The 18242-nt window shown below is 37.9% G+C and overlaps 1 protein-coding gene across 1 annotated transcript; it reads left to right on the forward strand.

Annotated features, from left to right (window-relative positions):
- The first annotated feature begins 8109 nt into the window (after positions 1 to 8109).
- LOC149230904 (uncharacterized) lies at positions 8110 to 10392 on the forward strand. Its single transcript, XM_089381461.1, has 3 exons — positions 8110 to 9816; positions 9932 to 10021; positions 10144 to 10392. The coding sequence occupies exons 1-3, from the start codon at positions 8110 to 8112 to the stop codon at positions 10390 to 10392; spliced, it is 2046 nt and encodes a 681-aa protein (XP_089237587.1).
- Positions 10393 to 18242: the final 7850 nt, after the last annotated feature.

The raw sequence follows: 18242 nt of genomic DNA on the forward strand, positions 1-18242 counted from the left end.
CAACGCTACGGGGCTACGACGCTGCTGCATCTAGAAGGCTACCACGCTGTTTCGAAGCTACGACCTTGTAGTGTCTACGAGGTTTTTATTTTTTTTTTGGGGTGATTTCCACCGTAATTCCTTTATTGTGGCGGCAGTCTTTCAACCTCTCATGGGAAGTGCGGCACCACAATCCGATTTTTTTTAAGAATATTTTCAAGTGTGGACTTCTAACATTTCATACTTAGTTTATTTTTCACTTCTAAACATTTAACATTCATATACACAACGGAAATATTCAATTAAACATCTTTCATCATCAATATCATTTTACACATATGCACAGCGGATACAATATTTAACGGGAGGGGCAACTCCCTGAAGATGAGTCTGCCCACAATAATAATGATAATTCTTCAAAATATACAATAACAATCTTTGGAGAGGAACCCCAACTTCCTTCTCGCAAAATCTGCCAAAACACACAACTCGGTCTACAACCGTGCAGCGTACCCGAACCTTCATTTAGGAGAGCCCACCCTTCGTCGGGTCGGGTCGCCCAACTCGTCGGGCAGAGGCACCCACCCCCGGGCCGCCCTTCGCACCGCTCGTCGTGCCAACCGGTTCAACCGTCATCATATCGTTTAGTCGGGCCCACTGCATGTCACCTACCCGACGCTCACCCGCACTCAGCCCTCTGTTCAACGCTCGCCCGGTGCTTACCCAACTTGCAGCTCAGTCCTTCTTTCAGCGTTCGCCCAGCGCTCGCCCAACTCGCAGCTTGGCCCTCTTTTCAACGTTTGCCCAACACACTGTTCTATCACAGGCTCACTCGCACTCCGTGTGCTTTCACCTGGCTACAGCTCGCCGTCGTGCAGCACTGCCTCTCGACGACCCGCAGACTCGTTTCGCCCACAGTCATGTTCCACCCGCCTGCAAAACTGTTAAACCGCAGAGCCACTATCATTCAGCCGGACTCGCCGGTCGTGTAGCATGCCCTCCACGGGTCACATCCCTTACTCGACTCGCTTTTCCACCTGGTTCGCCCATCGGGTGATGTGCCCAACCTGCATCTCATCGATTCTGAACTTCGCACTTCTGTTCACCCAGCTCGGTGCTTTGGTGAGGTTGCCCGCCTGCACCTTGCCACTCACCTTATACGCCCAACCTTCAAGCTCACCCTTTACCCTTGGCTCACACTTGTGGAACTTCCAAGACTTGAATGATTGCCTTCTCCCATCCGACCCGCCGCCAATATATACGCTCTGCCGTGGATAGCTCATGGGTTGGCCTGCCCAAGCCGACTTGTAAATTTGGCTAACTCGCCCACATAACACGTCGGTTTGCCCAACCTTCACGTCGGCTCACCCATACTGTCGTGCTGCTTGGTCCACATGTCGAACTCCCATGCTTTAAGTTTTCCTTCGTGAAGTTTGCCCTATTTAGCCAAATTCTCGACTTCTAGTTTTTCAACTCCTACGTTGGCTCGTCGCGCTCGTGCCCCAGGCGCCTTTAACTGATTGCCCTAGCTCATCACTCTCTCCCAACTCGTCCCATCGTTGCAACGAAACGTCGCAACCAAGGCACCCAGTGGCCGACTCATCACGTTTAACCGGGAGCACCCACCCAACTCATCGCACATCACATCCGCAACTCGTAGGATTATCATACTCCCCCACTCTAAATGGTTGTCGTCCTTGACAACTCTCCCACATCCCGATAAACTCCATCACCAAGACTGTCAAACCACATAAACGTGTGTATGGGTAATCCAGATGTGTCCACCTCTCGACCTGCCTCACGCCATAGATATGCTAAATTCTGCAAGGAATCATGTGCTGGTACCCCTCATGTCGGTGACTAGTTGGGTAGCTAATCCAACCATGCATCACCTCCATAAGAACTCATGCCCCTACATCATCATGACTCTCCACTACATGCTACCTATCAATTTGTGTCATCTCACCCCTAGATGCCTACTCAAAATGTTGGATACTCACTGCTATGATCAGCTAACAATGAGCCTCATATCCATGATAGTTTAAGAAGATAAGGATGGAGCAGAGCTTGAAGGCTCTCCCTCACTGATAAGCTCAATCCACCTATCAAAATCCTCCACTTATAATCTTTGCAAATATTCTTCCTGATCCTTCGTCTGAACATTCGGTCTAACATCCTCATCCTCATCATCATCCTCCACTATCTCTAGCCTCCTTGATAGATCCAAGATACTATTAGACAATGTTCGAATAACTTGTGATTGTTCCATAAGCTTTGCCTCTGCAATAGACAACCGCATATAGACCTCTTCATCTCGCTTGTCATTCTCCATATTCATCGTTCTTAGTTTACACTCGGTCTTTGTAACTCCCATGGTCAGAACACTGATAGGTACATCTTTTTGTCCGTCGTAAATGTACAGTTTCTTCATATGGGGAACTACCACAACTTCAAATTTTTTCATAAAATCTATGCCTAGTACAACTTTGTATTCATCTATCTGCACCACAATGAAGTCAACCTTCCCTATCTATTCACCAAGTGTCACATCCACTTTCTCAGCTACACCGATCACAGAATCAAGAGGAGAATTCACTGCCTTCATTTGTCTTTGCACTGGTACAAACTTCAGTCCAATCCTTCTCGCAGTATCCTCACTCATAAAGTTGTGGGTTGCCCCACTATCCACCATACTGAGTATAACACCACTCCCAACTTTCATCTCCACATACTCTTAACTTGTTTCTTTCCGGATCTCTTCGTGAGACCGCTTCCGTAGCCACTGTAGCTCCTAGAATCTGCATGACCCCAACAAAAGTTTCCTCTTTGTCTTTCGCATTGGATTGTGCTATCGCAGCCACTTTTGGTCTTGAAGGACAATTATTCACCATATGTGGTTCCAAACATATCCAACACTTCAACAGTTTCTTCGTCTTCGCCTTATCATGCGATTTCGAAGGCTCCTGCTTTGTAAACTTTTCTTTCGACTTGTTAGTCTTTTTCCTTTTCTCTTCGGTTCCTTCATCATACTGTTCTACCAAGTGATCCACAACAGCAAATGCTTCTTCAAGTTTCATTGTCTCACCAACATTGTGCTCTAATCTTGTGGAGAGATAGACTTGTTAGTCAAGGACTTTCTATGTGACAATGTTGGTTAACATGATGAGATGCACTGGCATAAGATAAGAAAATGGATTATGAGATGGCTTGACAACATGACTCTTCTTATGAGTATTCTTTAGTAGGAGAATGTCCAAGTGCCTTGTATGAATTATGAATACCTCCCTAGTTAAGAGGGAGTGTTGAAATATGTAACTAGGTTTGGTCTTCGTAATGTTTATTGTAATTGTGATTTTATATATTTGATATTAAAGAGAAAAAAATTATTATTATCATTCTTAATGCATGGGTTTCATGCTCAAGATAAATTTATTTATAGGTCAAGCATACATTGAGTGCTTCTAGGTTTTTCATAGAGTTATGAAGTCAAAAGAGTCATTGTCATACATGTAAGACTCCCTTTATATGTTTTATCTTATTAAGAAAAAAATTGTATAGTCAAAAGTGTCAAAAGACCCTCCAAGACTTTGTCAAACAAGCAGCAACAAGTCAACCTTCATAAGGTGACAAGTTGGCCTCATGTAGGGCTATTCAACCTAGAAGATAAGCCTATATATAAGAGACATCGACCTCACTTGAAGGCTATCCAATTAACACACAACAAGTTTGATCAGGGAAGAGAAAGAGACCTAACAGAGCAAAGAAGCAAAGGAACGAAGTCTTTGACTATTGTTTTTGGGCTATCATCTCCTCACGCATGTGAATAGTAGGGAAAAATTACTACAACAAGACCAAATTGCATAAAGAAGATGACATAGAGCACCAAAATATCTTTTGTGCAAACCAAGTTCCCAAGAAGGAATAACCAATTCAAGCGAAGGAATAAGAGAGAAGAAATCACCATATTTTCCCACATGTGCAAGAGATACGATTTCTGCAGTAGTCGAAGTTACAAAAGAAACTGTTAGGGTCGAAGTTGTTGGAGTCGCTGTTACTGGAAAATTTGTTGGGTCGAAGTTGTTGGGTTCAAAGTTGCGGGAGAAGTTGTTGATATCGAAATTGCTAAAGAAGTTTCTAAAAGGAAAGCCTGTCAAGAAGAAAGGTTGACTTGATCTTGGAGGGGTCTTTGACAAGGGTCTTAGGTCTTGGAAGTCATCATCTGAACATACTATAAGAAGAAAACAAGTCTTGTGGGTTTTCTTCTCAAGAGGAGAGGTTTTGGCCCTGATTGCAGCCAACATTTTGTGTCCTCTTGTCTATTTTATCTTCATAGTTTCGTAGGTGTTTGGTGATAAGAACATAATAATAATTAAGTGAGAGAAGAAGCTAATCAAGGTAAGTAAAAATACATCACAAGAAGTTATCAAATTAAGAGAAATAACCTAATCTAGTTGCCCCTAGATTTCTCAAGAAATATTAACATTGTTATTAATATAGTAATACTCCCTATTATATTACAAATTATATTTTCAATTTCAATATTAATAATATTAATTTTAATCATTTTAAAAAAATAATAGGAATATAATACTAAGCTACTATGAATATTACTATATAGACTTTTAAATATAATAATCTAACTATTTATATGAATAGGAGTTAATGTGAGATTTATTCTTTTAAGTCTTCATGCAATTTAAAAAATAAAAATAAAAATGTCCATTTTTTTAATTTTAAAGGATAAAATTTTTGGTTTCATTGTGACAGGAAACCAAAATACATTGCATTTTGACCAACAAAAACCATCATCAAAATGTCACATTAAAAACATAACATCTCAATGCGGCCGTGCAAAACAAATGCTATAAAAATTCTATGAAACAAATGGTGGAACAATGTGATGAAAAGACGAGTGTAGCGTAGTGACAAACAAACCCACATCACAATTGGCACAAATAAAAAGAATAGACATTTCTTTTTGATGAACATTACACATCATCACGACATCACATTACACAATGAACATCACATTATGGCTGTGCAAATAAAATGACATGAATATGGAATGGAAAAAGACTTTTCATGTCATGCTTTCATTAACAAACGTCTTTGTTGCTATGTGACATGTGGTCGTGTAAAAAAAATTGTGTAATTGCAATGAAAATAAATTCTTGGACAACATAAAGAAAAAACTAGTGTCACTTTCTGACAAATGAACTAATGTGGCAAACAAACCAATTTCACACATTGTAACAAACATGTTTTCATGTCAAAATGGTGCAAAAATTTATCAAACGTCGCAATGTGACAAATATTGTCCAACATGTGACAACCATTGTTTCATATAACATTGCATTGCAATGTATCTATTGATGCAATGTGAAAAACATTATTGTAACAAGGCATTACAAAACTAAGAAACAATCTACCAAACAATGTGATATTGTCACAATTTATCCAATGACATAATGGGATGAACATTATTGTAATGTGATATTACAAAACTAACAATGTGATGTGGTTGTGTAAAAAAAATTATGTCAAACTACTATGAAAATAAATGTCTGGAAATTGTGATGAAAAAGGTAGCATCATAGTGTGACAAAGAAACCAACATCACGTTGTAACAAACATGTTCTGACATCAAAATGGTACAAAAAATTATCCAACATTGTCCAACTTTGCAATGTCACAGTCTTCATCGCAATGTTACAAAAGTTGGTCAACCTCATCAACCCTCTTGAATTAGTAATGAAACCAGTTTTGTAACATTAATGTAAAATCAACCATGGTCAACATTAATGTAACAATACAACAATTGAAAATATTAATGTTATGTTGTTAGATAATATAACATAATACATTATTATATTTATGGTTGACTGTAGTCAAACTTAGTCAACCATGTAATCCATGGTCAACACTCTTCATCCTCAATCAACCTTGTCAACAATGGTTAACCCTCTTCAACCATGATCATCCTCATCAACCATTAATTTAACCATTTTTGTAGCATTAATATAACATTAGCATTAACAATAATGTAAGATTTTATGGTTGACCTTGGTCAACATTAATGTTACATCACTTTAACCATGTAACAATGGTCAACCATGACAACAATGTAAAATAAATTCAACAATAATATTTCCCCTTAATCCCTCATCAACCATTATAATTCATGGTTAACTGAGGTGAACCATGGTCCACCTTGGCTAGCAATGGTTGACCATCTTCAATCATGGCCAACCTTGTGAACCATATGCAACCTGTCAACCCACTTCAACCATTAATGCAACTAGTTTTGTAAAATTAATGTAATGTTAACATTAAAATTAATATAACATGAAACATGGTCAACCATGGTTGACAATGGTTAACCATGGTCAATATCAATGTAATAGTGTAACAATGTCAACTTTAATGTAACATTATTAGATTTGATGTAACAATAATAAATTGGTACATTAATGGTTGACCATCGTCAATCTTGGCCAACCCTCTCCAACGTTGATAAACCTTGTTAACCATGAACAACCTCATCAATCCTCTTCAACATCAGTCAACCTCGTCAACCATGATCAACCTCGTCAACCCTCGTCAATTATGGCCAACCATGGGCAATGAATCCATCCCACACATGTCGGTTTTCAACTAGCAGAACCACATTTACTAATGTGGTTGATATACGCTAATTGGCGACACTTTCCTCCTTTTATATGTCAATTGAAATATGAAAATAATGTTGATCGGCATCTATCAACCGCATTAGCAAAAGTGGTTGTGCTAGGTATATTAATATTTGACAAGTGTAGTCTATTTCAGAATATGACTTTTAGATTTTTTATCTTTTCAACAAATAGAAATGTATGAATGGTAAAAAATATTCTTTTTCATATACACGATTTAATAACTCAAGAATTTCTAAAAGTATTTTTCATTTCAAAACTTATGTGATGATGGTCCATAAATTAAATAGCACATAAATGTTTTGATTTTGATGACTATTATTGTTTATCAACCATTTAATTTTGTGTTATCAGTGGATCATTTATTACACCTTTAGGGATGGTCTATTTTAGAATAGGTTTTCCAAAATTTCCAATACTTAAAAAGTAAAAAATTATGGATGATGTAAATTTAATAATGTGAAAGTATTCTTCTTCGTTCCATTCGCAATTCAATAGATGAAATTAAGGGTTTCCAAATAGTTTGTCAATTTCTTTCCTACCTCTGTTGGGCATTACAAATTCTCTATCTTAGGTGAGCTCCACTCCTATCATAGAACTACAAATACTGAACCTTTCAAATAACACAAGTATTTTGATTACTATTAATATTTATCATTTTTTATTGCTATTAACATTTATCAACCCGGTTGATCCAACAAATTCAACTCGATCGCAGATCTCTTGCTGGGTAAAAAAATTCAAAAAATATGGATGTCAAAATTCTTGCCTAAAGAAAATTAAAAAATTATTATTAATTTTTTTATTTTTTTTATATGGTGGAAATGGATTCAGCACCATCACAATCAGTGGGCACCCAAAATCTGAAGTTTGACAGCTATAACCCAAATGTTTAAAAATTTATGCCAGATTTTATCATAATCTTATTCCATTATTTTCTGGGTTAATAATGAAATTTCCATTATTTTCTAAGCTAATTTGTGAGTTTTTTTTAGACTAAGATTTTATCAATCCGTATAGGTATAGGTGTACTAGCAGCATGTAAAACTGGGAAAAAAAAATAACGCGTTTTGGCAATGCGTAATGAAGCTTCGGCGCTGCTTCTACGTTGCTTCATAGGGTTCAACGACAAGCTTCTACGCTGCTTCATAGGGTTCACCGACAAGGTTAAAATCAAATTAACCACGTCTACAACTACCGCGCTGCTACGAGCCTTGTACCACGATGCTACGAGGTTACGACGCTGCTGCGTCTACAAGGCTACCGCGCTGCTTCGAAGCTACGACGCTGCAGTGTCTACGAGGCTTCCACGCTTCTTCGTGACCTCCACGGTGGGGCAACAATATATAATTGAACGTCCGACAGCCAGTCTCGCCAAAATGCCATCGCCGGTCTTGCGGAAATGCCATCATCGGTTAGAGATATTGTATCTGATACAGAAATGATTGGCGACCGAACATCACCAGCTGTCCTTCTGGATGTTATGCCTAGATCTGAACTACAGACTTACAATGACAAGGGGGCACTTCCCGAGATGAAAATTACTTTGTTTGCCCTTAGGCTTGCCATTTTGGAGAAGGCAGCCAGCTGCCTCGGCAAGCTGGCCTTCATCTGGGCCACCGTCGTCCTCCTCGGAGGCTTCGCATCATCTTTAGAAACAGCAGACTTCTGGATCGTCACCATAATATTATTGACTGAAGGTGCTCGCATCTTCATCCGAAGCCAAGAGGTCGATTGGATACATGAGCCAATGCTGATATCCAGGGCAACTCTCAGAGACATGATAAATTGCAGAGGAAGTCCGCCAATGCCAAAGCTCACGTTGCTCTTATGGCTTCAGTTGTTGTCTGCTTCAACATGCGTCGGCTTGTCTCTGTATCGGTTAGTACTGCTGCACTACGGCGTAGATTCATGTAGCGATACCAATAATCCGCAATCGGCTCTCAAAATGTTCTACGGTCTGTCCTTCGCCGAATCGTTTCTCTTTCTGATCGAAAAGGCGTACTGGCAGTGGAGGATCATTGTATGTAAGTTGCTTAAAGAGGTGAGCGATGATTATGGCTTCGGCAAATCTGAGATCGTCACCCTCAAAGGATTTCTCTATGTCACATATTCGCGGTGCCTCAATGGTAACGTTTTCGACGGTTTGAAGATGGGACTTCCATCACATAGTGTGGAGTTGCTGCGGTCCAGTAGTCAGGATGGACAGCTCATGGGTGCTCGAGTACTGTCCGTGCTTGTAAAGGATCCGCTGTATAAGAAAGAGAATTTGAGGGTAATCGGAATCATGAGAGATGTGGTGGAGAGGCTGATCGAAATGCTGACTTTCAAGGACGATCAGGAACAGGAGATTCGAAAAGCGGCTGCAGAGATAATCTCCGAATTGGTGGAGAATAACCGGAATTGCATTCGGGTGACAGCCATCGCTGGGTCAATGGAATCTATAGCATCTTTACTGTACTCTACGGAGGACTCAAGTCCGGAAGGCTTTAGGCCTGTTTCTATGGGGCTGACCATACTGAAAAAGTTGGCAGAGAACCGCTCCAACTGCGCAAAAATCGGAAATTGCAGAGCGCTACTTCCTAAAATTATTGCACTGACTGACTTAAAACCGGACGCTTTGGAAATCCAGACGGCAATGCTCGTGGAAAAGCTAGCAAGTACTACAGGCTCGGCAGGGAAGGACGTAAGGAAAGGGATCCGGGAGATAGTTTTCACCGTAAGCAATCTCAGAGACGCTATTCAGTACAAAGAATTGAACTATGACATGCAAATCCTGGCGATCAACACTCTGACCAGTCTTGCTCGCGAACAGGAGGGCCGTGAGAGCATCGGCAGTACTGGCGGAGTTCTGGATAATCTCTTCTCCCTCTTTTTCCGAGGGATAGATAATAATAACAATGAAATAGAGAAACTCGTCAAGAAGGCAGGAGAAGCGCTGGGTTTTCTTTCACTCGATAATACACACAATTGTGAAATAATGATGAGTATTAAGCTGGATGGTCACCCAAATTTAATCTCAGGTCTGATCTCCGTGCTGAACGACACTGTGCGGGGTATTCATGTAGCAAGGATTCTTCGAAATCTGCTTGCACACGAAAAGGCAGATTGCATTGAATTTAGGGAAATCAGTGCACTGGCAACGCAGGTAGAAGATTGTATTCAATTCTTTGCCTTTCGTTTGAAAATTAAAGTGTTGCATTGCAGTTCGATCTGAAAGCAATTTCATCGGATCAGTTAACTTCTTTGTGATGTGTTTTCAGGTTCTGAAGGATGTGACGGAGATTAACTATTCATGCATAATGCAGAGGGAGGAACATTCAGGCGAGCCTCTGGAAGCAACCATAGGATTGGTTGCTCAGATCTTCAACATACCACATCGAAACACGATTTCCAGTTCGAAGAATTGGGTGGCTTCTCAACAACATCGTTGATTTCTAAAGTGGTGGATGTTTTCTGGAGTCACCCATATCAGTTGAAGATAGTTCCGAATATTAGGCGATTCAACATCGAGCTTTTGATCGCTCTTATGGAGAAGGACAAAGCTGCTTTAGAGACGAGATCGGAATTGGTGACAGCTTTGGAGGCGGCTTTGAAGGGAGTGATAAAGACAACGTCGGACTGGGAATATTACAACGCCTTCTCGGGCAGTGTGGGGTTGAGTAGGCACGGCAGGTCTATGCGGTCTCTCGCAGAGACCGCAATGGAGTTGCTTCCTAGATAATGGAGTCTGGCCAGTCCGGATCGAGTAATAAAAGGAGAGAAATATGTAAGGCCAAAACTTCTGGTCCTGTTGTTGTTCGTCATTAAAGTCGATTGACCTGTGGTTCGGAGTTCAACCTTAAATCGATTTCCATTCGATTGGATCTTGGAAGTCGTCGTTGGTGTTAAACTTCAACATATCCGTGGAGAGAGTATATTGTGTTATGTTATCTCAGTAAAGAAATTAGTGTATAATAGTTATATATTATATTTTATTTGTTTTTGGATTTTGTTTTTAAGAGAAATTAGTGTATAATAGTTATATTTTATATTTTATTTGTTTTTGGATTTTGTTCGAGATGTGAATTTATTTTCTAGCATGGATTCTGAATCTGTTTGCGGCTTGACTTTTTTTTTTTAAGTTTTTCTTAAAGACTTTATACACTGATAAAGATTTTATATACTCATAATTGCTTTGTAGAGTCACTGTGGTAGGTTTATTTTTGGTAATCTTTATAACTATCCTGAATTATTTATATTTTAAAAATATATGAGCATGTATTAAAAAAAATAAGGAATGTGTGCACCTGATATCAGTCAACCTAACTACAGACCACATTGCTCTATAAAGTTAAATGGCTGACTTTATATACTCATAAGTGCTCTGTATGTTACTGTGCTAGGTCTACCTTTTGGTAATCTTTGGTAACTATGATGAATTATTCATATTTTAAAAATATATGAGCATATATGTATTAAAAAAATAAGGAATATGTACACCTGATATCAGTCAACCTAACCACAGACCACACGTGCCCAAAAGGAAACAGCCCGCAAACGGGATTAGATCTAGAAAGTTAAATGGCTGAGACCAAAAAAATAAGAAAAATATTTAGAAAAATCGCACGACAAACCCGATTTGCAAACCCGATAGACTGCAGGAGAAATCACTTTAGATCAAACTTGGTAGATTAATATTTCTGCTTCCCTGGTTTGGAGAGCCTCTTAACCAAAAGATTGAATTGTGTGTGTTTGGGATGATGCCCTAGAGATCCAAGAATCAATATTTCAAATCTGTATTTATGCAAACCCGCAGAAATGAAACGAATCAATATTTCAAATCTGTATTTATGCAAACCCGCAGAAATGAAACGAATCGCAAATTTGATGTCTGATTCGAAGAGTGAAGAATCCTCACTAAGAAAGCTCAGAAGACCTCACCATTGACTGCAATTATATAGACTAAGATCATAAAGACCATTTAAAATTGTAATATATTATATTAATAATTCACATTGTGATTTTATTAAAATGCTTTATAAAATATTTAATGCTCAAAACATTTGAAATTTGTAAATTATTTTAATAAGTTTGAAATTACAAATATAGCAAAACCACAGGAGAAAAGTATCACATTATCTTAATATGATTTTGTTCATGTAAAATACAATATTTTTAAAATTATTAGGAGTACATTTCATTTTTGCATAGAGAAATTGTATTTAATATTTCGTTAGGAGTACTTTATCGATGAATGAAGTATTTTAATTCAATAAAGTGTAAAAACAGATAAAAGGTCGACAGATCTAAAAGGATGAGGTGAGTACTCTCGGAAAAGATGCCCTTAAAAAACGTTTTGAAGGGTTGCCCTTATACCATGTTGGAGACTTTGTACAAGTGTTTTGGTTCTCGTTTAAATATTGATAGGACGCTCACTTATACAAAAGGATTTGCAGGAATATTGAGATTCAAGGAGTTTTAAGGATTTGAAGGAGTATTGAGATTTAATGAGTTTTAAGATTTATTTATGTTGATGTTGTTTAAGTATTTAGAGTTTTGGTTAAAATATAATGAATAATTATTAGTTAGATTATTTTTTATTTAAAATATGTATTTGAATGTATAAATAGGTATTTTGAAAATTTGTGATTCCGATTTAATTAGAAAATATATTTAGAAAACCTCTAAAACTTAGAACAATTAGATTATAGTAAATGGATCTTTAAGGAGTCTACCTTATTAATTAAATATGAGGTCTAACTAATAGACAAAATGGCTTTTAAGTTAAAATTCAATAATACACTTTTTGGTGAAATTTTGATTTCTTGAGTTTAGAATGCACAGATAGATTCAACGCTCTAAAAAATACTCAAGGCTGCACTTGAACTTTACAATTAGACAACTTAAACTTATGATTCTTAAGAGCCTCTATTAAATTTTTGGAATATTTGACAAAAAAAAATGTTTGGAAAATGACCATTTTATCTATTAATTAGATCACTTGCCGATTAAATTCATTCTCATGGCAAGTTCAATGATGTTAAATGCATTCTAACAAGATATTCATCTATTAATTTTGTCCTTGACCTCTTGAACCAAAGCCTACTATGTAATACCTATGTATTTATTATGTAGTCTAATTAATAGCAAAAATGCCTTTTTCCCTGGAATGAGGCGATATAGTTTTCAGCGAGATTATGACTTCCTGTTATTTAAAATGAATATTTGAATGCACAAATTAATTGAACATCCTAAAAAAAACCTCAAATCTCTTGAACTTTACAAATTAAAAACGGAAAATAGTTATTTTGTCTATTTGTTACACTGTACTTTAGACTTCCATAAATTAAATATGATTGTGATTTTTACTCGGTTTACAACATTTCTTTAAAAGCTTAAACCCAAACTACTAATAAAATAAATTTTCCCTAAATCACTCAAACTAAAATCTAATAACTAAACTATACTTTATATTTAATAATAAATATCTATTATATTTAATTACGATGAACCACACTGATTGGTTCAAAACGCGTCGACAAATGGTTTCTCATGTGATTTTCGCCGAAAAATCTATCATTAACTTGTTATGGATCACAGAAGCCTCAACTCTACATATGAAAATTTAAATAACTATTATATTTTATAATTTTATAAACTATTTTTAATAATTAGGTTTAAGTATTTTTTAAAATTATATTTTTAAAAAATGAAACAGTTTACATTTATCGACCAATAAATAAAAATTTATGTCTTTCAAAAATAAAAATAAAAATAAAAACAAATTTTAATTTACACTATTTAATTTAATATATATTTTTCATATTAACTTTAATAAACATTAAAAAAATATATTTGAATTATGAACTAACTGCAATTCAAAGTTACTTTACTCATTTACACTATTTAATTTAATATGTATTTTTCATGTTAACGTTAATAAACATTAAAAAAAACGTTTGAATTATGAACTAACTGTAATTCAAAGTGATTTTACTCATTTACACTATTTAATTTCATATATATTTTTCATATTAACTTTAATAAACATCAAAAAAACGTTTGAATTATGAACTAACTGTAATTCAAAGTTATTTTACTCCTAACAAGTTACTATATAACCTATCACGCAGGTATAATAAGATATGAAGTTGGTATTAATATTTGCAGAGATTTCGCATTCTATGAAAGCTTATATATTGGGAAAATTGTTTTCATTTTCCAATTTCTTTTAATGTCATAGAGAAGGTGAAAATAATTGGATTTTTATGTTAGAATTAATGGTTTAGGCTACTATTTTACGTTTTAAATTTTTGGTTGTAGTTTTATAATTTTTCAGCTGAGAATTACTATTTTTCAATTATGTTTTTTTTCCTTGAATTAAATTATATGTTTTTTAAAATTATAATAGTATAGTATTTGAATGGTATCAATATTTTTACGAATATATATAATAATGAATTATAAATTTCATGATGATAATTTATATTTTGACAAAATTATTTTATGAATGGTTCCAATATAATAAAGTTGTCTTTTGTTGGATTTGTATTTCTTAAACTTGCATAACTTGTTTCCTGAGAGTAAATATTCTTGCTTGACTCACCTCAATACATCAAATCATATTGAATGAAAAAGTCGTAGTATATTTGGGCAGATAAAAACTTTCAGATATATATATTTGTATGTAATCACTTAGCAGCCTCTACGGTGCTTCCCGACAGACTCGGTGTTAAAATTAAGTGACTATGATGCTACCACGCTGTGTTGTTAAAAGACTTCCACGGCACAAAGATAATATTAAACGTACTGCAGCTCTGTGTCTATTACAGACGCATAGAGTTAAAGATAAAATTGAAATGTTTACACTGTTAGCACGCTGCTACGAGCCTTGTACAACGAGGCTACGCCGCTTCTACATCTACAATCCTACCGTGCTGCTTCGAAGCTACGGCGCTGTAGTGTCTACAGGGTTTTTATTTTTATTTTATTTCTATTGTAGTCTTTCTACCGTTCATAGGAAGTGTGACACCACCATCTGATTTTTTTTCAACAATATTTTCAAGTGTAGATTACATCTAACATTCTATACTTAGTTTATTTTTCACTTCTAAATATTTAGCATTCATATACACAGCTGAAACATTCAATTAAGCATCTTTCATCATCATTATCATTTTACACATATGCACAACGGATACAATATTTAACGGGAGGGGCAACTCCCTGAAGATGAGTCTGCCCACAATAATAATGATAATTCTTCAAAATATACAATAACATTCCTTGGAGAGGAACCCCAACTTCCTTCTCGCAAAATCTGCCAAAATACACAACTCGACCCATAACCATGCAGCGTACTCGAACCTTCATTCAGTAGAGCCCACCCTTCGCTGGGTCGGGTTGCCCAACTCAACGAGCAGAGGCGCCCTCCACACCACTCATCGTGCAAACTGGTTCAAACGTCGTCGTATTATTCAGTCGGCCTAGGGCATGTCACCTGCTTGGCACTCACCCGCACTCAGCGCTCCGTTCAACATTCGCCTAACTCGCAGCTTGGTCCTTCGTTCAACATTCGCCCAATGCTCGCCCAACCCGCAACTCGACTTTCCATTCAGCATTTGCCCTACTCACCGCTCTATCGTAGGCTCACTCGCACTCCGTTTGCTTTCACCCAGTGGTAGTTCTTCGTTGTGCAGCTCTGCCTGCCAACTGCCCGCATAATCGTTTCGCCCACAGAACTTTCCAACTGCAAACCTATTCTGCCCACCCGCAGAACTGTCCAACCGCAGACCCCCTATCATTCAACCCGACACGATGGTCATGTAGCGCCCTCCGCAGGTCGCCTCCCTCATCCGACTCACCTATCCACCCGGTTCGCTCGTTGGGCGATGCGCCCAACCTGTAGCGCATCGATCTTGAACTTCATGCTTCTGTTCCCCTAGCTTGGTGCTTTAGTCAAATTTCCCACCTGCACCTTGCCACTCATCTTATGTTCTCAACCTTCGAGCTCGCCCTTTACCCTTGGCTCGCACTTGTGGAACTTCCAAGACTTGATTGATTTCCTTCTCCCATCCAAACCACCGCCAATATATACGCTCTGCCATGGATAGCTCGTGGGCAGGTCGACCTGTCAATTTGACTAATTTGCCCACATAACACGTCGACTTGCCCAACATTCACGTCGGCTCACCCATACTTCCACCCCGCTGGGTCCACATGCCGAACTCCCACGGTATAAATTTTCCTTCGCGAAGTTTGCATACTTATCCAAATTCTGGACTTTCAGTTTTTTGACTCCTACGTTGGCTCATCGTGCGCGTGCCCCGGGCACCTTTAACTGATTTCCCCAACTCGTCACTCTCTTCCAACTCGTCCCATCGTTGCAATGAAACGTCGCAACCAAAGTGCTTGCTCACCGACTGGTCGCTCACTTGGCTCATCGCATTTAACCGGGAGCGCCCACCCAACTCATTGCACATTGCATCCGAAACTCATGGGATTGATATACTCCCCCACTCTAAATTGTTGTCGTCCTCGACAACTCTCCCACATCCCGGTAGACTCCATCACCAAGACTATTAAACCACACAAACGTGTGTATGGCTACCTCTCGACCTACCTCACGCCATAGATATTCTAAATTCTGCAAAGAATCATGCGCTGGTACCCCTCATGTTGGCGATTAGTTGGGTAGCTAATCCAACCATGCATCACCTCCATAAGAACTCATGCCCCTACATCATCATGACTCTCCACTGCATGCTACCTATCAATCTATGTCATCTCACCCCTAGATGCCTGCTCAAAATGTTGGAGACTCACTGTTATGAGCAGCTAACAATGAGCCTCATCTCCATGATAGTCTAAGAAGATAATGAGGGAGCAGAGCCTGAAGGCTTTCCCTCACTAATAAACTCAATCCATCTATCAGAATCCTCCACTTCTAATCTCTGTAAGTGTGCTTCTCAATCCTTCATTTGAACATTCGGTCTAGCATCATCATCCTCCACTGCCTCTAGCCTCCTTGATAGATCCAAGATACCATCAGACAATGTTCAAATAACGTGTGACTGTTCCATAAGCTTTTCCTCTGCAATAGACAACCGCTTATAGACCTCTTCATCTCGCTTGTCATTCTCCATATTCATCATTGTCAGTTTACACTCGGTCTTTGTAACTCCCATGGTCGCAACACCGATAGGTACATCCTCTTGTCCATCGTAAATGCATAGTTTCTTCGTATGGGGAACTACCATAGCTTCAAATTGCTTCATAAAATCCATGCCTAGTACAGCTTCGTAGTCATCTATCCGTACCAGAGTGAAATCGACCTTCTGTGTCCATTCACCAAGTGTCACATCCACTTTCTCAGCTACACCAATCATAGAATCTGGAGGAGAAGTCACTACCTTCATTTGTGCCTGCAACGGTACAAACTTTAGTCCAATCCTTCTCGCACTATCCTCACTCATAAAGTTGTGAGTTGCCCCACTATCCACCATAGTGAGTACAACACCATTCCCAACTTTCATCTCGACATACTTTAACTTGTTTCTTTCCGGATCTCTTTTTGAGACCGCTTCCATAGCCACCGCAGCTCCTAGAATCTGCATGACCCCAATAAAAGTTTCCTCTTTCTTTTTCGCATTGGATTGTGCTAGCACAACCACTTTTGGTCTTGAAGGACAATTATTCACCATATGTGGTTCCTCACATATCCAACACTTCAACGATTTCTTCGTCTTCGTCTTATCATGCGATCTCGAAGGCTCCTCATTTGTAAACTTTTCTTTCATCTTGTCAACATTTTTCTTCTTCTCTTCGGTTCTTTCATCATAGTGTTTTACCAAGCGATCCACAACAACAAATGCTTCTTCAAGAGTCATTGTCTCACCAACATTGTGCTCTAATCTTGTGGAGAGATATACTTGTTAGTCAAAGACTTTCTATGTGACAATGTTGGTTAACATGATGAGATGCACTAGCATAAGATAAGAAAATGGATTATGAGATGGCTTGGCAATATGACTCTTCTTATGAGTATTCTTCAATAGGAGAATGTCCAAGTGCCTTGTATGAATTATGAATACGTCCCTAGTTAAGAGGGAGTGTTGAAATCTGTAACTAGGTTTGGTCTTCATAATGTCTATTGTAATTGTGATTTTATACATTTGATATTAAAGAAAAAAAAATCATTATTATCATTCTTAATGCATGGGTTTCATGCTCAAGATAAATGTATTTATAGGTAAAACACCCATTGAGTGCTTCTAGGTTTTTCATAGAGTTATGAAAAGTCAAAAGAGTCATTGTCATACATGTAAGACTCCCTTTATATGTTTTATCTTATTAAGAAAAAAATTGTATAGTCAAAAGTGTCAAAAAGACCCTCCAAGACCTTGTCAAACAAGCAGCAGCAAGTCAACCTTCATAAGGTGACAAGTTGGCCTGATGTAGGGCTATTCAACCTAGAAGATAAGCATATATATAAGAGACATTGACCTCACTTGAAGGATATCCAATTATCACACAACAAGTTTGAACAAGGAAGAGAAAGAGACCTAAAAGAGCGAAGAAGGAAATGAACGA

The sequence above is a fragment of the Pinus tabuliformis genome, chromosome J (genome assembly GCF_031772625.1).
Source record: "Pinus tabuliformis cultivar Carrire ecotype Pingquan chromosome J, CPIR1, whole genome shotgun sequence".
Taxonomy (NCBI): domain Eukaryota; kingdom Viridiplantae; phylum Streptophyta; class Pinopsida; order Pinales; family Pinaceae; genus Pinus; species Pinus tabuliformis.

Coding starts and splice junctions, on each gene's coding strand:
- LOC149230904 (XM_089381461.1), top strand. CDS start 8,110: ATGATTGGCGACCGAACATCACCAGCTGTCCTTCTGGATGTTATGCCT. Junction 9,817..9,931: donor TCAGTGCACTGGCAACGCAG/GTAGAAGATTGT, acceptor ATGTGTTTTCAG/GTTCTGAAGGATGTGACGGA. Junction 10,022..10,143: donor TGGAAGCAACCATAGGATTG/GTTGCTCAGATC, acceptor CACCCATATCAG/TTGAAGATAGTTCCGAATAT.